Consider the following 24,598-nt stretch of genomic DNA (forward strand, 5'->3'; position numbering starts at 1 on the left):
GACTCATAACTCTGGTAATCTCCTACCCTTGTTTAATTTAAGCGCTAATAATCATATTTTAGTTAGTAATGGTCATCGTATTCCAATTACTGGTTATGGTCATACCTCCCTCCCCAATAATAAATTAGCCCTGCGCGATGTTCTCGTTGCACCTCAAATCATTAAAAACTTAATTTCAAATCGAAAATTCACATCTGATAATTCAATTTCTATAGAATTTGACCCATATGGTTTTTCTGTGAAGGACCTTCGCACGAGGAACCAAATAACGATATGTAATAGCATTGGGGATCTCTATCCAGTCATAAACACATCGCCAACATCATGCCTAGCCACCTCTCTCACGGCCGTGTCTCCCTCCACTTGGCACAATCGCTTAGGACATCTCGGGGCACCTTCTTTAAGTTTTCTTGGGAGTAATAATTTTATTGATTGTAGTAAGGAGCAAGCCTCCACCTTTTGCAATTCTTGTCATATTGGAAAACACACTAGACTTCCTTTTTATCCTTCGAATAGCTATACTACTTGTGCTTTTGATATTATTCATGCCGATGGACATCTCCAATCCGTAGTGTTAATGGTCATAAATATTATCTTGTGTTTCTTGATGATTTTACCCATTATGTGTGGACCATTCCACTTGTTTATAAATCCCAAGCTTTTCAAACGTTCTTAAATTTTAGACAATATGTGCATACTCAATTTGAAAGACCTGTCAAGTCTTTTCAAAGTGACCATGGATGCGAATTTGATAACGATCCCTTTAAACGATTTTGTGTCGAAAATGGAATGGTTTTCCGTTTTTCTTGTCCACACACTTCCTCTCAAAATAGGAAAGCCGAGCGAATGATCCGCACTTTAAATAATGTCAAACGCACTTTGCTCTTCCATGCCTTTCTTCCCCCTTCTTACTGGATTCATGCTCTTGAGACTGCTACATATATTCTCAATATTTTGCCAACAAAAGCTCTCAATAACATAACTCCGGCTCAGGCATTATTCGGTGTCTGTAGGGAATATTTCAAGCATTACCCCAAACTTGAACCCCACTATGATCATACACTTAAGCATGGTGGCGTCCAAAGGGAAGGAAGCTAGAGCAAAAGAGTCGTCAACAAGTTTTAGGAACTTGTAAATCGTTCATAAGGTGAAGATTACACCCCTTAACGATCCATGAGATCATCAACTCCAAAAGGTCTGGAACCAAATAGGGTTCGGGGATGAAGGTACAGATCCAACCTAAAAGAGATTGAACCTGCCCTAATAATAGGCCTCTACTTTACTCTTCTCGTATTCATGTGCGCTTTCTGACTAGCATGCAAACAATAGATTAACCCTAAACCTGTTTATCTATGTTGGTTGAATATAATGCACAAGCAAAACTATTATTGGCGATCACTTGAATTATAATCAAATTAGCCCTAAACAAGATTATTAATTATCTTATTAAGCGTGATTACAAGTACAAATTCCCTTTAAACATGCATAAAAGGCGTGATCAAGCAATAACAATAAATAAGCATCAAGCAACATAATAAAAATCATCATAATTATAATCATAATCATAATAACAATCATAATAATCATAATTATCATAATCATGTTAAAGCATAATATTAATAGCAAGATCCTAGGCATGATACTAACAAGATTAATAACAAACCCTAGCATGTCACTAAACAATAAAGATCAAAGATTTAGCCCTAACATGATACTAACATGATATTAGAAAAGAGTAAAAGGCACCCTAAATATGATACTAGAAAGCAATAATAACATCCTAACATGATACTAGGAATTAAACAAATTTAAACATGCTTTCTACAAGAATAAAGCAATAAGATTACATACTTTGATGCCTCGTACCTCTTTCTAATAAAAAAATACACGCGTTAGTAACTTCAAGGAAAATATAAAATCAAACAATCAAATCAAATAATTGAAATAGAGATTTGGGACCAAACCCTCAGAAATTATAACTTTTCACATCTAGGGCGAAAGCAACTTCGAACTTGGCTAGGTGTGTCTAGTGCTAATGTATGAGGAATTGTGTAAGAGGGAAGGTTTAGAAAAAGAATAGAGAGAAGGAAAGCTTTTAGCTTTAGAGAGAGAAAGAGATAGATGATTGTAGATTGTAGATTGTAGATTGATAATTGTTTGTGAATAATGATTATGAATGAATAAAAACGGAGGTTCATGAACCTATTAATAAGAAAACAGTCCGGAAATAGGTAGAATTTGATAAGGAATAAAACTCCACTCTGTCGCTGCAAAACCTACTTTGTCGCGTAGCGACAGTCCTGTCGTTTGGCGACAAGCTCTGTCGCATGGCGACAAGGCTTGTCGCGTAGCGACAGGCCTGTCGTTTGGCGACAGCCTGGATTCCCACGCACTTTCAAACACGGAGTCCACTTATCAATTAAAATTGTCTCGTAAAGTCCGTATGAAAAACTGAAATCGTATTTTTCATAAAATAATATTTTATTCCAAGTAAAACTTATCAAAATATAATTATTAATTCTAATTTTATTAGGACTAAAGAGAACCTTCTAGAGAATTCTAGAAGACTATAATTAATTCTAATAACTCTGGGAATAATAATTAACATTGGGCCCTCCCCTAGATCATTGGGCCGCATGTAAAGATCAAACCGGGCCTAGTTTAGTGTTTTGGCCATAACTTCCTCATTATTCATCGGAATTGGGCTTATAATATATCGTTGGAAAGTTCTTTGCAAGCCCCATCCAACTACACTATTATTGGACCCTTGTCGTGGACCAAACTAAACTGGATTGGCTGTTTTCATAAAATAGAGTTGTTTTCGAAAACAGAAAGAAAGAATTTAATAAAAACCAACCGCAACACTAGATCTTTCACACTTTCACCTCGTTCGATTATCATTCGACGCAAAAGGTATTCATCACTGGGTTTGGTTTTGGGGAGACACATTTGGGTGTCTACAGTGTCATACCCTCTTACACACACATTCGTGTTTTTGGTTGTCTTTGTTTTCCAAATCTCTCATCCACTATTCCTAATAAACTTGCTCCCAAGTCCTCCCCTTGCATATTTTTGGGCTACCCTTCAAACCACCGTGGCTATCGATATTTTGACCTCTCTACCCAAAAAATCATACTCTCCAAACACGTCACTTTTGATGAATCAACTTTCCCATATCAAAATTTAGAGAAATTTAGTTTGAAAGACTATGAGTTTTTAGGGGAATATGAGAATTCCCCATTATTAACCCATGCTTTGCTAAGGCAAGCACGAAACACTGCCAACCCAACAAGCCCAATATATGCTAGCCCACCCACTTCACCAAACCACTCAAACAGCCCCCTATCTCACCATGCCCAGCGGACACTCATGGGTCAGCGGCCCAAATAGCGGCAGCCCCGCCAATTTTCACACACAACCCACCCATTTCACACTCTCTATCAACACAACATCACACATTGCAGGCGACCCGCGGCACGTCTGCCCCAGCTACGACCAACCTACGGTCCCCACTGTCGTCCCTGCACTCACCCAACAGCCCAGCCGCATATACCCCACCTCCTCTCCGCGGTGTTCCACCGCTACAACTTACTAGACCACCTCCTCCCTCCCCTCGTAATACCCGTAGTCAACGGGGAATATTTAAGCCGAATACGAAATATTGTAATTTAACTATACAAAACTCGGGTCCACCTCCTCATAAATTCCCACTTCCAAATTCCTATAAATAAGCTTTAAATGACCATAATTGGAATGCGGCGATGAATGATGAATTTAGTGCTTTGATTAAAACAGGGACATGGGAATTGGTACCTAGGCCTACGGGGGTGAACGTTGTTAATTGTATGTGGCTTTTTAAGCATAAATACAAATCTAATGGTGAGCTTGAAAGGCACAAAGCTCGTCTTGTATGTGATGGCAGGTCGCAGGAAATTGGTGTGGATTGTGATGAGACTTTCATTCCGGTAAAAAAACCGGCCACTATTCGAACTGTTCTCAGTTTAGCCATGGCTAAAAAGTGGTCGGTTCATTAATTAGATGTTAAAAATGCCTTTTTACATGGTGATTTGCAGGAAACTGTTTATATGCATCAACCCCCGGGTTATATTAATCGGAGAGCTCCCTCTCATGTTTGTCGGCTCCGAAAGGCTCTATATGGTTTGAAACAAGCTCCCAGAGCTTGGTACCAGCGTTGTGCAAATTTTCTGATCAAATTGGGTTTGTCATTGCTAAGAGTGACAACTCTCTTTTTACTTTTCGACAGGGTGATGATATGGCATATTTGCTTCTATATGTTAATGATATTATTTTAGCTACCTTATCTCACAGGTTGCGTATAGGTATCATCTCTCAGTTGCAAACTAAGTAACCTATGTTTGACTTGGGGCCTTTGAGTTATTTTTTAGGGATTGCAGTGACCCGTACTCCTTCTTATTTTCTACTTTCACAAGAAAAGTATGCATAGGAGATTTTAGAGCGTGCAGGTATGGCCTCTTGTAAACCTGCAGCCACTCCAGTTGACACTAAGTCCAAACTTAGTGCAGATGCAGGACCACCTTTTTGGGATCATACTTTGTATCGCAGTTTAGCAGATGCTTTTCAGTATCTCACTTTCACCAGGACAGATATTGCCCTATGAGGTACAACAAGTGTGTCTTTTATGCATGATCCCCGGGAACCTCATTATGAGGCATTAAAACGCATTCTGCGTTATGTTTAGGGTACCATTGATCACGGTTTACATTTATATCCAACTGTTTCTCATCAATTGATTACTTACACTGACGCTGACTGGGGAGGTTGTCCCCATACCCGACGTTCCACATCGGGCTATTGTTGTTTCCTTGGGGACAATCTCGTGTCTTGGTCATCTAAGCGTCAACATACTTTGTCTAAATCGAGTGCAGAAGCAGAATATCGAGGCGTCGCAAATGTTGTCTCTGAGGCGTGTTGGCTTCGTAATATTTTACTTGAATTACATTGTCCTCTACGGCAGGCTACTATTGTTTATTGTGATAATGTCAGTGTTATCTACCTTTCTGGCAACCCGATACAACACCAACGCACCAAACATCTGGTGATGGATATTCATTTTGTTCGAGAAAAGGTTGCTTTGGGACAAGTTTGGTTCTGCATGTTCCTTCTAGATATCAATTTGCGGACATTTTCACTAAAGGCCTACCACGAGAATTATTTCTGGATTTTAGGTCCAGTCTTAGCGTACAACCTCCTCCCGCTACGACTGCGGGGGTATGATAGATATTATAGGATTACGTCGCAGAGCTAGGATATATTGTATATATTTTTGATATAATTTGTATTCTTATCACAATAGGATTCCTAACAAGATTAGGACTAGTATTGTAACACTATATATATTGATCAATGGTACACACTTCAATCTGAGGAGGTTTCCCGAAATCTAACAAATAACTTTAAAAAAATCTAAACAATTTTAATTGGACATTACAAAATCAAATTGACACAACACAAGCATGTTGTACTTTCGAACAGAGAGGTAGACAAATGCCCCATTGACCGAGCATGAACATTACTTTCAAATTTTATCACAAGTTTCGCCCTGTATATCAGTCCGACTAAAGATGGTTGTGGGTCGAGCCAAGCCCACGTGCTTTAGGGGTAGTTAGGCTCAGCCCACGAGTTTGGTACCGTGCTAGACCGAAGTTTTCAAAAGGTTGACACGTGCACGGCGCAGGCTCACATGCTATCGTGCCGGGTTTAATTTACGTGTCTAAGCAAAATTGCATTGACTTTAGCATACTTTGTCATGTTGGCTCGACCGTGCTGTGCCTAATCGTGTTTCACCCAAATAATAGAGGCCTGCATGCATAGTAACGTGCATGCCGTGCCGAGCCTAAATCATGTTGTGTCGTGCTTTTTTCATGTCGGACCTCGAGTCGGCCCGACCCTGTGCCGTCTTTAAGCCCGACCACTATTTTTAACTAATTAACAAAATTAATCTAAATAATTATTGATCGAGGAGGCTCTCAAACTTAGCTTGGTACGGTGTTCATATATGAAAGATCGACTAATTGGTTAAAGTTTTCATAATTTTTTTCTCTACATTTTTTTGATAGTGAACAAAATAAAGGAGATTTAATAAATTTGAATTATATTTTCCAATTTTCAAATCGTCAAAATATATACTTTGTTTGTTCTTCTTTAATTGAAATGTTTTGACTTTTGATACGGAGCATGATTCATAAACTATATTTTCACTATCTTTAGTGAATTGTGAGTTATAGTTACAATAATGCGAGGTCTTATTTAAATCGTCTTATTATATATTTCATCATAATATTAATTTTTGTAACTTACATTTATTAGCACTTTGATCGATAAACTTGTATGTTGACAAACATAATAAAAGATGTGCCATTTAAAAGAGAATGGAGGAAGTATTGCATATACGAGATATGTTATCTATGATTTAAAAAAAAAAAAAAAAAAAAAGCCACTTTTCCCTCTAAAAATAATGCTTTATTTTGATTAGGCAAGTAAGCTAATGTAGAAATTTATTTTATACTCCATCCGTTTTATTTAAGTGTTGTCCCAATATGACCGTCATACTTGTCAATGTATAAATTTAACTAATGATGTATTTAATTATCAATAGGTATAAATTTAAAAAGTTGATATTTGGAAACTATGCTTTATGGTGATTCTAACAAGTATTCATTGGTTAAAGCACAAACATTAGTCAAAGCGATATATATGAATAATACTCCGTATTAAACTCAAATTGGGACACTTAGGCCTGTTCTGATTGACTGAATTGAACTGAACTGAATATTTTATAAGAGACAGAAATTATGAACTGAACTTATTGGAGGTGAGCTGAAAATAAGCCGAAGAGAATAGACCCTTAAATGAATAGCTGTGGGAGTAAGATTTTTAATTTTCAGTAAGTATAACTATATAAAGTTGATATCAAGAAGCTATATATTAAAATAATTCTAACAAATATCCACATAATTGTATATTTTTTCTTAGATATAAATTAATATGGAGTAATATTAGTTAAGATGGCTTATGTAAACTGTACAAAAAGTTAAATTAAGACATTTATTTTCAAACGGAACTATAAGACCCAAAATAAATAAATAAATAAATATTTAAAAAAAAAAAAAAAAAAAAACCTACAATGAGTGACAGAACTATTTATTACCGTCACATTTACATGTACAAAGTATACAACGTAGGAAGATAATGACGCGATGTGTCAAAAACACTTCCACAACATTAAACATTTTTTAATGTTAAAAGAAAAACAATCACGTATACCGATGCAATTAATTACTAAAAATAGGAAGAATAAAAAAAAGAGAAAATAGATAAAGGATAAACCCATAAGAAAAGGAAGTACTCAAATTCCACTCCAGTCTAAATAAATAAAAAAAACCACGTGTAGTTTAAAAAATCCGTCCAATCAAAAAAATCATGTCCTCCAATTGTGTGTGTCAAAATTTATTGCTCCCTATCTCTCTCTCACTCAACAAAACCAAACAGTATATTGGGGTTTCCCTTTTATTTCTCACACCTTGATTCATTTTCTCTTCTTCAAATCAAATTTAATTAGAGATAAGTGTAAGAGATCGAAGCGATAATTCAGGATGGGAAGAAGGAAGATTGAGATGAAGCGAATTGAAGACAAAAGCAGTCGTCAAGTAACGTTTTCGAAACGGCGTTCTGGATTGATCAAGAAGGCTCGAGAACTTTCCGTTCTCTGTGAGGTTGATGTTGCTGTTCTTGTCTTCTCTAATCGTGGTCGCCTTTACGAATTCGTTAGCGGCTCCTCTTCTTCCTCCAAGTTAGTAATCCTCCTCCTTCTCACTCTTATTTCATTTGATTTTGTTTTGGTATCATTATGTTGTTTCAGTTTTTTTTTTGTTTTTGTTTTTGTTGTTCGTATAAATGACATGGCGAATTTCTTTTGGATTTTAGACTTTTATTTACTACTCGCGCGATTTTAGGTTTTTGTTCACATGAATAAGCTCGATCTGCGCTGGTTTTTCATTATTTTTTTTTAATTGTTGTAATAAATTCGATTTTCTATTTTTTTTTTTTTAAAGTTTAAAATACAAAATTGCACCAATTTTATGTTTAATTTTATGGTAATTTTAATCTATATTTTTAAAGATATTTTTTCAATTTATGAGGCGGTGCTTCCTATTCTGAATTATTGAAATTGTAAAGAATTTTAACCTTCTTCCCGTCAAAAAAATAAAATAAAATCAACAAATAAAAACCTTTGGAGTTATCCTTCAACTGAAGTAGTACAGTATAATGTAACTGTGGTGATTTGATTAGTACTCGTACTATTTTTATTATTATGGTACTCCGTATAATTTTTAAAATTTATTATTTCTTTTTATTTTTATTATTGATTTTTATTTGTTTTGATTGTTTTTGAGTTTTAATTTCCTTGTCTTTAACAAGAATCACGTGAGTGTTTATTATTAACGGTATAATATACTACTCGTACAGTGGTACTTTAGCAATATTTTATGATATAGTTGCTCTTAATCATGAAGTTAGTTGAATATTTAACTGTTTATCTCGTGATTAGTATATTACATTGGATAGCGTGAGGTTGAAGCTCTTTTTTTTATTGGATTGTTTGGTTCGTTATACGGATTACTATAAATAGTAGTGTGAAACTTTCCTTTTTTAGTAGCAAACCTGCAAATGAAAAAGGAAACATCATTTAGTGAATAATTATTACAGTACAATATTGTTATTACGAGTACTATTAATAATTAATACAAGTACTCCGTAATTTTTATTTTATTATTAACTTTTAATTTCAACCATATATATATATACATATCGATTTTGACTGATTTTGTCTTTCATAAAAAACTATTCCTTTCATTTCTAGAATTATTCGTACATAGATTATGATATGATTTGGATTGATTTTTCAACCATTTATTATGTTAAATTACTCGTATAACTTAATCAATTCTGAAACTACGAGTATATATTTAGAAATTAAGGCTTCATTTTATTAGTGTAAAAAATTTCCATAAATAGTAACAAGGGGAGAAATTTATTGGTGTACTACATTGATGGCCTAATTTTAGTAATATAATGTTTCTTGATTTGGAAAAAAAAAAAACTTTTCTTTCTGTGTGCTATAGTATATAGTGAATTTTGAGCATAGACTTTTCAACCTGTAGTGTTGTTACTAGTGCGCCAAAACTACCAAAGCCTATCCACTTGTTGAACATGTACTAGGCTTATCTTCATAGAATCATAGATTCATAGTTAAGGGAATAATATAAGTATTGTTGACAGTCAAAGTACTGTCGATTTGATAGTTACATGGCATAATTGATTTTATTGGGAATACAGTTCCTTCTGGTATTTAAAAAGCGTTTATCTATCACGTTTCGATTCTATAGGTTAATAATACTCGTATAAACATTGGGACAATCTTTTAAGAACAGATGAAGTACATATTTTTATGATAATTACACGTGTTTAAGTTTCTCCGCACTAGTATAAATATCGTGAAAATATTTCTTCCTTCTAGCTTCTAGTTTTATGACAGGTTCTAGTAGTTCTACCATTGATTTGGATGCTAGGTCTAGTTGTAGCATTTCCAACTTCCACTGGGGTCGGCTTCTTCTCCCACAAGGGTAAGGTCGTGTGTCGTAAAGATGGATCAAATTAAGTTGACTCGTAAGAGATTCGATCAAGTTATGATCTTTCTCTTAATATAAGTTGACACAGTAAAAAGTAAATAGAATTGATTCCATTCTCACAAGAACTAAGGATTTTTTTGTCAATAGCAAGTAACAAGATGAATAAAAATCGTAGTTTTGTATTTGGTTTAATCCCCTTAGGGCCTATTTTTTTAGCTTAATTTCAGTTCTGTTCAGTTCGATTCCTAATTTAATTTCCTTTTCTCATAAACAATTCAGTTCAGCTCAACTCAATAAATCAGAACTGACCCTTAATCGATGATGACGAGCTTAAAGAAATTCAATCCATTTAACTTTGTGAAATAAAATTAGTAACCTAACATCTTTGTAAAGATGAGATGATTAAATGAAGAATACTCCTAAAATTATATATATATATATATATATATATATATATATATAATAAAAAAAAAGGTATTGAAACTAATTATTCATACCTTAACAAAGATCACAATAAAAATCTAATAAATTCAAACATGAAATTATGTCTTGGAATAATTTAGCACTAGCTATGCTTAAGATAATTAAATCTCTTGCTGCACTTTTATTCCATTAAAATTAAGTCGGAGGTTGTTATATATACCCGGTTTGTTCTCATTTTGATGATTGTTTTTCATTATATCATCAAATGAAGGAAAAAAAAAAAACAAACATTAGGTTAGTTGATTGTACGGTACACCCGGATGTATATAACAAATTCTCAAATTAAGTCTCCCTGGCTATTATTATAAGAATCCGGCCTCTAAAAAAATGGAACTATAATATAATTATGTAATAATGTATGTATGTATGCATGCCTAGTAGATGAAAGACTTTTGACGAACTACATTGTATAAATTATAAAACTACTCGTAGTTGTCTTGAATTGTATAATAATTCAAACCCAAAATGTAAGGGTTCATTTGACATCACTGTATTTTTTCTGTTTTTATTTTTATTTTTTGTTTTTCAAAATCATATAATATGCCATATAATGAATAAAAACCGAAAACAAAAAATGGTGCCAAAGAATCCCTAACATGTTTTTTGTAAAAAAATAAAAAAAATGTAAGATAAAGGCTAATTGAATAATAAATCTTAAAATAGTAAATACCATCTCATGAGATACTACTATTTCATAGATTTGTCAACATTATACGTTAGATAAAACAACTAATTAAGTTGAATGCAAAAGTGCAATTGATTGCCTATGTGCATGATGTTTTTTTTTTTTTTTTTTTTTTGACATATGCTTAATAATTAAAGAGAATGATTACAAACAATGGAATAAGTTCGCTATGCTACTTAGAAGAGCTTTCGAGCTTTACTAGCTCATAGAATACAAATAAAACATAAGTACAACTTCCACACAAGAACATGCCGGCTTGAGCACCCAAGTTGTCTTTGAACATGCTGTAGGAGATACCTAAATTTTCCTGTATTGGCTTTGGATTCCCATTTCTGTTGATGTTGGGAAAAGTACGGAAAGGCAGAGAACACGCGGTTGTTGGCATATATTAACTCGGGCTCAAAAAGACACAAAGAGTCTTTAACATTAGATAAAACAGGTAGTAATAAAAGACGACCATGGCTTAATGACACAATTTGAGTCCCTTTTACAAGAGGCTCGATACCCTTAACTGTGGATACCTTTGATCCCTTCTCTAAGGAAGAGACCATTATCATACTAAAAACCCCAAAAGAAACTTTTGGGAGCCCCCATGTTGGAGAGCAGGGTTGGGATAAAGGTTTTTCCAAGCAATAGATTGACAATCCATTGCTAAGCTGAAACGGTGAGTACCAAGTGATAACCCACCATTACTTTGTCGACCGGACAAATAAAAAAGAGTAACAAAATAAAAAACACAAGCCAAGACCACCTTCAAGAACCGAAACAGACCACAAACAAGGACCATCCCTGAAATTACCGGAACCTGAAAACCAAACCACTTAACGAGAGGCTTAACACACCCTTTTAGCCCCCCAAACATCATGTAAAACCACTTGATTAAGCACAAAATATCCCAATTAAAACAACAAAAGCATCAGAGAGCAACTACTTCCCGGCAAAATACCCAAAAACTAAGGAAGCTATGTAACCAAAACATTAACAAACTTAACTCCGTAGGAAAGAAACTACAATTGACCAAACCAACAAGCAAGGCAAGAAGAGGACTTACAAACCAAAGGAAAGGCATATATAAAACGGAAATCAAACCGAGATTTCGAAGTCAATCCCAAGAGATTCATGAAACCCTAACCCTAACTTCACCGTATGGACGTCGCGATGACCTTTTTCCGGTTATCCCCCGACGACGGCGTTAAAGCTAGCCCAATATCCCTAAAAACATCAACCCTGTCCCTGAAATGACAGATCCGAACACAACTGGAAACAGAGTCTTCCTAGTCCTCGTCTCAGCCACGAAAAACACTCCCAAACACCAAATAATGGCCGCCCAAGAAGTGGAACCCGACCACGTGAAGACCCGGACCGAAACCCACCTGAGAAGAGAGGAACTAACTTGCTGGAACTGGCCTAAACCTCAAGAAACGATTAAAGACAAAACCCCCAAATTTGAAACCCTAACCCTAACTTTACTCCAGAAAACAACCAAAGCGTTAGAATTAGTCTTGAGAGATTAAAAAACTAAACTAAACCTTTAAAGGATGCTCGCTGACGACCGTTGATTAGCAAGGGAGGCCTGGTCAATGGCGGCTAGGGGAACATGGAATGGGTTTTCTGTTTTTAAGAGAGGAGGAGCGTAGGTTTTAGAGAGAGAAAAGGTACACTATTAGTTATTTGACTTTTTTTTTTTTTTGAAAGAACCGTTAGACGGGCAATAATATTAAATCATATCAATTTCCGCCAAAGTTAAGAAGCTTTGGGGAAAATTGTCGAGCCATACATGATAAGGTTCATTGACATCAAATCTAGCAACTAAGTGAGCTAGAGTATTACCCGATCTACGAACATGTTTACATTGAAAAGAAACAAAGAACTCTTTCAACTTCTTAATATCTTCATAAAAAAGCATTAAAGTAGAGTAGCCCATCTCCCCACTATTAATGTAGTTCACCACAGTTGCTGCTGCATCACACTCGAGCTCAACACGTTCATATTGCAAATCCCTTGCTAGCTGCACACCCATCCTTGCTGCTGCAACTTCAGCTTGCTCCACTGACCATCGAGCCTTCACCCACTGAATAGAAGCATCCACAACACTCCCTGCCCCATCCCTTAACACCACACCCAACCCAATTTTATTCCCTGCTGCCATATGTGCATCAGAGTTGATTTTGATTGCACCAGCAGCAGGCACACGCCAATTTCCAGCCATCACATTACTCACAAAATTCTCAGCAGGCTTGAAGACCCTACCCGCATAAACCCTGTAATCAAACAACATTTTTGTAAAATTTGTAGCCACAATAACAGGGTCATTAACAGGTTCATTGTGCAGCCTCTCATTTCTACAAAACCAAGCAGCCCAACATAAAGCACAGAATAGACCAAATTCGTTCTTGTCTAGCCTATTAGCAACCCACATAAAGCGGTCAGCAAAGGAAGAATTGGGGGCATCAATTAACAGGTTATAGAAATTGCTATAAGACCAAATGATCGAAGCATCAGCACATTCAAAAAGAGCATGAATAACAGTCTCAGCAGCCACCCCACACCCCTGACATGTACTATCATTCACAATGTGACGATAGAAAAGCCTTTCCTTCACACCGAGGCTTCCCTTACACCCCCTCCATATAAAATGCTGCAGCTTAGGAGGACCGTCCAATCCCCATACCTTTTTCCATAGCTCCTCCTCGTGTACACCATGAGACAGAGACCATGCACGATGTTTCCCAAGTCTAGCAAGTAGATACCCCGATTTAACAGTATAGCATCCGTTCTTCGTAGGCCACCAGAATTTCTGACAGAAGGCCAAAAATCAGATAAAGGTAACTCAAGAATTAAGTCACATTCATCCTCCACAAATATACTTCTAATCAGAGGCACATTCCACTTTCCACTAGCAAAATCGATCAAGTCAGCCACACGAAGGTCAGGATCAGCATTTAGGTTCATAGTGGGAATAATTGAAGCACATTCACCTGGCAGCCAAGCCTCATCCCATACCCGTATACTCAGCCCGTTGCCAACTCTCCATTTTAAACCTTCAACCAACAAAGGTTTTGCTCCCCAAATGCTACTCCACGTATAACTTGGATCATATCCTTTTTTCGAATCCAGAAAATCAGCATTTTTATAATATCTCGCCTTTAAAACAGAATGCAACAGGGACTTTGTATCATTATGCAACCTCCATGCTTGTTTTGCCAAAAGAGCTTGATTGAAAGACTTGAGATCTCGAAAGCCTAAACCCCCCATTGACTTTGGCATACACAAAGAATCCCAATTATGCCAATGCATCTTCCGAGATGTATTTGTGGAACCCCACCAAAATCTGGCAATGAGCGAATGAATGCTATCAATAAAACCGTCTGGAATTCTAAACACACTCATCATATAAGTCGGGATAGCTTGTGCCACGGCCTTAATCAAAATCTCCTTCCCGGCACGTGACAACAATTTTTCCTTCCAACCATTCAATTTCTTCCATAATCTTTCCTTGAGTCCGGCAAAAATTATTATTTTTGACTTGCCAATGATCGTTGGCAAACCAAGATATTTCTCGTGCTTGGCCACTTCTCTAACCCCCAAAGCTGCCACAATATCTTCCCTTCGGGCGACATCAACACATTTGCTAAAAGACACTTCCGTTTTGCTAAGATTAACATTTTGTCCGGATGCTCTCTCATAAATCCTGATATCAGCAATCTTAGAGCATTCTTGCACATTTGCTCTAGCAAATAAAATACTGTCGTCCGCAAAGAAGAGATGAGAAACTCTAGGAGCCCCTCTACAAACTCTAGCCCCGTGAATCAAACCATTTCTTTCCGCCTTGGAAATAAGAGTAGAGAAAACATTAGCACACAATAGGAACAGATACGGAGAAATAGGATCCCCCTGACGAAGACCCCTAGTCGGGATAACTGAGCCGGAAATCTTTCCGTTAATCTTGAATGAAAAGGAGACGCTTGAGAGACACCCCATAATTTTATGAATCCAGCCAACACTAAATCCCATTTTCAGCATAACTCTCTCCAAGAAATTCCATTCCACACGATCATAAGCTTTACACATATCCAACTTTAGAGCTACATTACCATATTTCCCTTCACCCCTACGCTTCATTGCATGGAAAATCTCGAAAGCCACTAAAGCATTATCAGAAATGAGTCTCCCGGGCACAAAAGCACTTTGATTCACAGAAATGATGGAGTCAAGGAAAGGTTTTAGTTTATTTGCCAAAGTCTTCGAAATTATTTTGTATAGTACATTACATAGACTAATCGGCCTAAACTCCCTCATAAATTTAGGATCGTTGCATTTTGGGATTAACACAACACAAGTCCTATTTATTTTTTCAATATCAACATTTCCCCTCCACCATTGTTTCACAAAGTGCACAATATCAGTTCCAATAATATGCCAAAATTTCTGGAAAAATAAAGCATGCATACCATCAACTCCGGGAGCTTTGTTGGGGTGCATCTGAAAAAGTGCATTCTTCACCTCAGCATCGGTTGGCTCACGATCAAGGATGTTGCTCATTTCTCCCGTCACCACACTATCAACCCCAGTCAGCGCCTCATCAAATTCCACCGGGTTATCAGATTTGAACAAATTTGTGAAATAATCAACGACGATATGATGTACATCCTCTTTGCTTGTTCGCCAAACACCTTGCTCATCGTGCAAACCCTTAATAAAATTTTGTTTTTTGCGTTGGCTTGCTTTATGGTGAAAATACTTCGTATTCTTGTCCCCATCACGAAGTTCATTAGCCTTTGCTCGATTATGCCAATATGACTCTTCAAGCATGTGCAACTCATCAAGCTCCACACTAAGAGCATTACATCTTTCTAGAACATATGCATCAGGTTGTTGGCATTGTAATAGTTTCAACTCCTTGTCAGCATCACTAATCCTTTTCTTCACATTCCCAAACGTGGAAGCAGCCCACGTAGACAAAGCTGCTGCACATGTTTCAATTCTTTCTGGAACCAAGTCGGCCTCATTTGATCTCCAAGCATCAGCTACTACGGTCCCACATTCTTCTTTAGATAACCATAGAGACTCGAATTTGAATATGCGGTTACCTCTTTGACTCTCCAGAAAATAGTCAGATTTCAATAATAATGGTGCATGATCAGAGCGGTATCGAGCCAAATGTAGGACAGCAGCATTAGGAAATAAATTAGACCAACTCTCGTTAGCAAGAAAGCGATCTAACCTCTCTCTAACAATAGTTGTAACATCCGTTCCTCTTTGCCATGTAAAACAACATCCCCTATATCCCATGTCATGCAACTGACAATTATTCATAGCATTTCTAAAAGCTTCCATCTGCCTTTCACCTCTCCATACCCCACCATCCTTCTCACTATTATTCAATATCTCATTAAAGTCGCCAAAAACCACCAAAGGTACATCACATACACCCCATAAGCTCTCCATTAGCTCCCATGTAAGATGTTTATTCGCCGTTTCAGGCCATCCATAAACCCCTGCCGCCTTCCACACCACAACATCCTCATTATTTCGAACCTCAGAATCTACATGATGAGAAGAGTAAGAAGAAACCCGAACATTCACATCCCGCCACCAAAAAGCAATGCCCCCCGAATTGCCATTACTACTAATACATAAACCATGAACATAACCGCATCGGTTTCTAATTTCCTCTAACTTGCGACTATCAATCATAGTCTCCATCAAAAATACTATCTCCGGCCTATCCCTCCAGCATATATTCCGTAGGGCGTTGACTGTCCAAGGGTTGCCAAGCCCTTGACAGTTCCAACTCAAAATTTTCATTTCTTTTCGGAGGCATGGCAAATACCATTACCTCCTACTTGGATAAACCTGTCCCCAGAGTTCGACTCGTCACTTATGCGCATCCTTTTCCCACACCCCCCCTCATCACTCCCCTCCTCCGTCCACATTTCATCAATATTCCTCTTCGATAGAACCACATCAGACATCACATCATCAAACTCGGCATTACTCCTATTCCCACCTCCACCTGAACTCCCTGCCTTTCTCAACTTCCTTCCCATTTTGATATTACTCTTTCTCATCGTACCTACATTCTGTTGTCCACCCTCCCCACTTCCAATAGAAAATTCTCCAAAAGAACTTGGAGGAGCCCCACCTACCCCGCCTATACCCACAGTTACAGAAGCTCCCAACACATTAGGATTTTCCTTCCCCATGTCAATAAGACTAACCCCACCACTTTCCTCACCAAAGTTAAAAGTATTCCCACCTTCACCATCATTATCCTCACTGACTTCCTTTGGATGTAGTGTCCCAGAAGTCTTCCCCTCCAACATTCCTGCTTTCTCATTTCTCAAAGGGGAAGGAAAGAGCAATTTGCGTGCCGCACTTGGAGGGCCCAATCTCACAGCATTTGGGTCCTTATAGTCAATAATTCGATTTTTCTCCTTCCTCAAAGATTGCACCCATCCTAATTGCTTCTCCTTCTCTGCCATCGAGATCACATTACGACGTCTACTTGGTGAAGCTCTCAAGTAGGGGCCATACTGGTAAACAACCTGCTCACCCGGATCAACCTCGACATCTTGGCATTCTCTATCAACATGCCCTAGCTTCCCACAAAAGAAGCAAAATTCACCAAGACGTTCATATTTTATATCAATCCACTTGACGGAATTTGAAGAGGTTTTGAGTTTGACACCTCTTCTAAGCGGTTTATGCAAATCCAGCATAATCTTTAGACGCATATCTCTCTCCCAACCAAGGGGATCGCTCTCATCATAATCCAGAAAACCGCCAATAGCATCACCAATTTCAGCAGCCACATTACAATTTCTTTTATTAAACGGTACATCAATTAGTCTTACCCAGAATGGTGATCTATCAAAGACAACTTCCGACGGTTGTTCCTCACCCCTTAGGTCTTTAAGCAGTAAAATTTGGTCCTTGAATGTCCATGGGCAACCATCAAGAACCTTGTCTTTATCAGAAACACAGAAGAACTGGAGAATGAAGAGATTAGACTCCACCATACGCACGGCAAAACCATCTTTCAAACTCCAAATCGATGTAAGGGTTTTCTTCAGCACCTCCATATTGAAGGGTTTGTTCGTCAGTAGTTTTCCAACGAGAGAGAGGGACATCTTGATTTCAGAAACGTCATCATTGTTTTGCGTATCATCACCTCCAACCACCACATCCTCCTCATCAGTTAGTTTGAGTTTTCCCCAATCTTCCAGAAGCTTATTTGCCATCTCCATCGAAATAAACACAATTGCCTCTGCTTAACATAAAAATACTAATTTTAATGGTTCTGAAAGATTAGTATTATCAACTTTTGATGAACTTTTTTTATTCTGACATTGTTTATAGGGTTTTTCTTATTCATATATATATATATATATATATATATATATATATATATATATATATATATATATATATATATATATATATATATATATATATATATATCAATACCTTATATTTTCTAGAATTTATATTCTAAACTTGAGTTATGGTGTACAATTTTAAAGGTTTTAAACTTGATCACAAGTTGGTTTTCTTCACCAGCCCACACTTCAGGAGCAATTCATTCGTGCAAATCCTCCCAAAGCTAGCGTCCACACAATAGCTTTCACCATTCACCTTAACAAGGACCTTCATGTTCAATATGAAACTTGCTAGCAGAAATGGTGGATATTATAGGGTTCAATTTAATTAAGGGAGGACTTGCAATATTCATATAATCTTAATAGAATTCTCGTCCAAACTTCTGTAATATTACAGCTTAGTCCAAGAATCATCAGTCTTTAGAGCTTCATTTGCAAACAGTGACGAGCCAGAAATTCCAAATCAAGGGGACAAATAGACATCACATAGTTTAAAAAATGTGTTAGGGAAAATAAATACTCAAACGTATAGATGACACAAATAGTTATTAAAGAGTTAAAGTTGTACCAATAAAAAAATTTAAAATAATTAGTTTAAAAAAAAAAAAAAAAAAAAAAAAAACTATCATACACCAACTATTGCTTCCAAAATATTTGCTTATGAGTTTAGAAATTTTTAAATTTTCAAACATAAGATAATATAGGTTATCAAATGTATGGGTTTGTTCATGCAAAATTATAAAATCATTTAAAAAGATGTAATTGTTAAGAAATAATGAAAGGATATATGCATTGTCTTGTTCATAAATAATAACAATAAAAAAAAATAATCAAAAACAAGTGTAAAATGCTACAAAAAAAAATCGAACTTAGGTCCTCTAAACAATCCCTCATTTCCACTCACCAAGATGACAACGAATGATTCATACTACAAAGCTGCAAGTTTAATAATTAGAGTAACTTGAACCACCGCTCCATCTAAGTTCTTATGATAGATTGTTGCCACAAAAAAATTTATAGAGTAACTTGTACCCCCCTAGCTCCGCCTCTGTTTGCAAACCTTCATATCTATCTCCTCAAGACCTTCATGTGATTTAATGTCGCCTAAAGCATTTATATTAAGGTCTCGTTGGTTGATATGGGAATTACATTTTTGTAGAAAATTATATTTTATGGGAAGTTATTTCCTTAATAATTTCCTAAACTTGTTTGTCCCATCATGTTTTGTGGGTTATGAAGATTTCCATTTTTGGGTGTCAATTAAACAACTATCCAACTAATAAAATCCCAAAAAATTTCACTTTCCTCATTTTATATTGTCAACCAAACAAAGCGTAAAACTCAACCTTATAATCTTAGTCGTTTGATACACATGCACATTGCTCGTTATACACCAAAATAACACAAATGCGTATGTAAAAGAGCATGACACTTTGACAGAAAAACATGTGATGAGTATGTTATACACTTAATTATACCAATAACTAATAAATAGAAAAACAAATCCATGTTCCTTTATCAAAATGTGATGTTCTTTACACGTGCATTTGTGCTCCTTAAGTGCATAGTTTACTAATTTTATTTGCTTTAAAAGTTTGATGGTGTATAGAATCGAATAGATGGATGAACTACACAAGAATGAAGTTATCAACCAACTAATCTTTCAATATTATATATTACAATTCGTAACTTATCAAAACATTCATATTTCACCTAGCTATGAACTTTATGTTCCTTTCGAGTAAGCATCATTTTTCTTATAACATGAATATTTGATGTAGTATATGTGTGTGATGATACTTTAGCCTCACCTTGGTTGCTTTCTGAAGTACAACTTTTTTTGCTTTCTGAAGTACAACTTTTTTTCAAGGATTTAAAGCTACAACTTTTAATTATCTTTGACATATAGCGTTATGGAGTTTAGGTAAATGTATCTTAGACAGTGTTCAACAATAGATTTTAGGGCTAATTAGTGGTGTTACTAAGTTAAACACTGTTGAATAAAAAAAAAAGTTTAAGGTAAAGTAGCAATTTAGGTAATGAAGCTTTTTAGAGGTTTTACTAATCTCTTGATGTAGAACAATATTCATTCATACTACCCATGGAAAATTTCCAACAAATATTCAAGCAAAATCTATGAAAGTTAGATCAATCATTGAGTTTGAAACAACCTAAAAATAAACACATCAATTACATTAAGAAAACCTTAAGTTGAACCTTTATACCTTTTAAATGACAAGACAATAAAGAACTATTTCATAGCTTCTTGATGATTTTTTAGTTTCCATGTATTAACTTGTGCCATTGTGATATTGACAAAATGAAATCACAAAAAGAATCTATTAAGCGTAGGATAATACACAAAATATATGTTGTCAGTTGTAATTTAATGGCCGTGACAAAGTTATATATAGAAGAAAATCATACATTTAAAATTACAGAGGAATTACAAGTGTGAAATATATATTGGTTAACAATTGTATAAAATACTTGTTCAATATAGGTTTTTTTTTTTTTTTTTTTTTTTTTTTTGACGGAGTAGATTAGTTAGTTGTCATAAATATAATATTTTTGGGACATGAACTAAATTTGTTATTTTTATAATAAGATGAAAATATCCAAAAAAAAATAAAAGTTTAGGAGAAAAAATTTCCTCCAAAAAGAACTCCACTTTTTTTTTTTTTTTTTTTTTTTAGAGTACTATATAGATACCATGAACTTTAGTTGCACCATTAATGTATCAACAATTTAACAGAAACAGCCATAATAGTAATAGTATGTACAATCATGTATTTTATGAAAACCTAACCTTTTATCTCTTTTTTTTTTAGGAAAACCAAGCTTATATATTAATTTAGGTACAGATTGTCCAAGAGTACGTACGAAGAAATTTACTAGGATAATGATCCTCTTAGACTTCCTTTCGATCAAACGATATTAGCTTAGCTAAATAATGTGCAACGAAATTGCATCTGTTTAACATGCGACCAACAAATAGACTTGAATTTAGAGCTAAGTACAAAAATATCACCTAACACTAAGTCAAGATTAACGAAGACTATAGCTCCTTTTGAGAGATGCTGATTTAATGTCTCAATTAGATTCCAAGATTACCTCTTCAATGTCGAACCTCCTTTAAAGCCTTAGAGCCATGGGCAGCAGGGCTGTTCATCGGTCCAAGATCGGACCGAACTAAAAAATTGAATTTCAAGAACCGAAGACCAAACTGATTAAGCTAGAACTGAACCCACTCAGACTGGAACGGTTTGGACTGATTATAGAATTTTTATAAAAAAAAATTCTAAATAATTTATGAAAAACTTGAAAAAAAAAGGAAAAACAATATTTTAACGTCTTTTTTTGTATGTTTAGTATAAAAAAAGCTCATACGACTAAAGTTTTTCAAGCTTGTTAAGGATAATCTTAATTATTATTAAAGGTTTTATGTATAATTTTAAGCAAAAAATCGATCTAGTCCAAGACCGATTTTTATAGGGTTTTGGACCAGAACGGACGGAAGGTCAGGAAAATAATTTTCTCGACCTAGAGACTGGACCAATTCCATTCCGCGCTCAGTCCGCCTGGTCCGGACCAATTTTTTAACATCCTTAATCGCCAGAGTCTTTGCTTCGGCAATTTCGGGGCTACAGTAGGCTCGAACTCTTCGCGTGCGCCTGACTATCTCTTGCAATGACTCCAAGACAAATCCACCCATCTTCACTGAGATTGGCATCGACATTTATTTTTATAATGCCTGGAGGTGGCACAAGCCAAGTCCTCCTTCTCACTGCAATCTTCGAAGAGAAGAATTGTAGATGTGTTTAGCATATAGACCATGATCCTCCACTAGCCTATAGACTCTAGCAATGAGGGCATTATTGGGGTTGATTTTTACTCAAAGACCCACTGATTTCTTTCATACCAAATACACCAAGCAAGGTAGCTCCTTTTTGCATTAGCTTTGCATTTACCGTCTTCCAACTCTCAATCAAATTGCACACTGAATTCGCTCTCTCACATTGAGCCACATTCATCCCAGAGTTCACAAACTCGTTGACAGTAAAAAATTGCATGGCCCACTGTTTCGACCTCACAATTACACCAAAGACACAACATTCTCAATCAAGTGGCAAAAGTATGCTTCACTATACAGTATTTGTGCACAACCGCCAAAGGAAATGTCGGACTTTTGGGCTAGCCTCCATTGCCCAAATTCTAATAGAAGAATGGTGAAAATCATCACTTTACCTATCATGTTAGCGTTTTGATTGAATAATCTCCATTTTTCGAAAAGGCTCGATTAATCTTATCAGAGCCAAGATTCCAACATTGGTAGGGCACCATCGACCACATACACTAATCGACAACAAAATAATCCAATCTAAACACATTTAAATAAATAAAAAAATAGAACTAACCAATTAAGAAATAACTATCATTAATAAAATCAGCCATAGAGAGCACATTGAGCCACCTATCCATTACCAAAAAGGACAAAAACTAAGCATAAATTTAAAATGTAACAATCCAATATCAAGAGAAATTTAAAGTTATCAACATAATCAATACTTAGTTCATATTGTTACATAGGATTAACAATTGAAGGTAGACATGTACTATCAAAAATAACAAAATGTATCATCATGTGTAAAACAAAAGGCATAACATCAATCCTATTTAATATAAGGAAAATTTTTAAATTACCACCAAAAAATGTATTCATTTTTAAAATAACCACCCATTTAATTTTTTTATTTTATTTTACCACCTCTTAAATTCAAAAAATACTCACATTACCAACTATTTTAAAATTCTGGTGGATTTCTCTTATGTGGGTCTCACCCGACTTTTAGTGGTGACAGGATGAAGATGATCAATAGTAATGGTGATTCAGACAACAAGCTCTTGGTTTTTTTTTTAGGTTGTCTTGTATACAATAAATTGGTTTAAGGGGGAGGTGGAGTGAAGACAGGGCTGATTGTAATGCTTAGGCATAGCCGTTGGGTGGGTCCACATAACATAAATCTATCGGAATTTTGAAATGGGTGGTAATCTGAGTAGTTTTTTAATTTAAGGGGTGGTAAAATAAAATAAAAAATTAAACGGGTGATTATTTTGAAAATAAATACCTTTTTGGGTGGTAATTTACAAATTTTTCTTAATATCAACATTCATCCACATATGCATCTGAAGTATATGATAAACTAAGACTGAAAACACTAGTCCTAAACCACTAATAAATTAAAAAGTAGAATAATTAATTGTTTGCAATAACAAATAGAGTCAGTTTATTTTTAAATAATAATAAAAAATTAAACTTTTTTTTTTTAAAAAAAAAGGAAAAAAAAGGGAAAGGGTGGTAGGGCACTAGGGCATGTGCTCTACCGTGACCCCTCCTATCTCTGCAAATGAATCTCATAGAGGGATAGCAAGTATACACCCCGTATCTGTATTGCTCAATTAAACCTACAAGTCATTCCCCCTTGCCATTAATCAGATCACCCACAACCCTTAAGTCTTCGATTTCAGTTTTTGTCACAATTCTGCACATTCGTCTACTAGCCAAGGTTCCCTCCAAATGATGCCATCTCTTACAAGGGCTTTGGAACTCTAAATACTCCTCCAAGCATAATTCCGAGATAGCCCAAGCTAGCCTAAAAAAACATCGAATTAAGATACTACTTAGCCTTCGTAATCTTTTCTAACAATTAGTCCAGATTCCGGATGAGCCTCCACACTTTGCGTCCTAATAAAGTATCTAAAAACAGTGAGATCTTTAAACCCCATGCCTTCTAAACTTTTAGGAGCACATCTTCTCCAAGCTTTTCCAATTGATTTTCCATTTGGAATCTTTTTGCCCCCAATAGAACTTCGCCATCGCCGATTGAATATTTTGGGTGATTGTCATATGAAATTGATACACCCCCATGAGGTAAGTAGGGATGGATTGGATCACAGATTTTAGGAGGATTTCCTTCTTGACTTTGGACAAAAATTTCTCCTTTCACCCTGCAACTTTTTCCAAATTATGTCAAGCAACACCTAAACAACACTACACACTTTAAACTACCAATAATTGTAGGGATGCCTAAATACTTCTCATATCTACTTACCGTCGCATGTGTAGAATTTCCAACAAACCCTCTCTTCGCTGAACACTAACTCCCTTACTAAAAGAAACCTCAAACTTCTCATACTCCTTCTGTATCTTATTACTTGCTTCACTTTCCTTTTACGACTGTATATTATTACTTGCACCATTTTCTTTTTTAGAAACATTTTACAATATTTTACTATTTTTTTTTCTCTGAGTAGACCCCCAACTATCATACTTTAATATTTTGATATACTCTCTCCATTCAACTATCATACTTTAT

At 35.7% G+C, this 24,598-nt stretch overlaps 1 protein-coding gene across 3 annotated transcripts in view; it reads left to right on the top strand.

Moving 5' to 3' along the window:
* The first annotated feature begins 7,457 nt into the window (after positions 1–7,457).
* The window catches only part of LOC145582698 (agamous-like MADS-box protein AGL27), a 36,140-nt gene continuing 18,999 nt past the window's right edge, over positions 7,458–24,598 (top strand). For 2 of the 3 annotated variants that reach the window (XM_081639697.1, XM_081639698.1), the window contains exon 1: positions 7,458–7,831. In XM_081639697.1, the coding sequence (XP_081495823.1) occupies positions 7,635–7,831 (197 nt within the window). In that variant the 5' untranslated portion in view covers positions 7,458–7,634. The remainder of the gene's footprint in view (positions 7,832–24,598) is intronic. The other variant, XM_081639699.1, reaches the window with a different exon arrangement.

Source organism: Chenopodium album, chromosome 15 (assembly GCF_948465745.1).
Source record: "Chenopodium album chromosome 15, dcCheAlbu1.1, whole genome shotgun sequence".
Lineage (NCBI taxonomy): Eukaryota > Viridiplantae > Streptophyta > Magnoliopsida > Caryophyllales > Amaranthaceae > Chenopodium > Chenopodium album.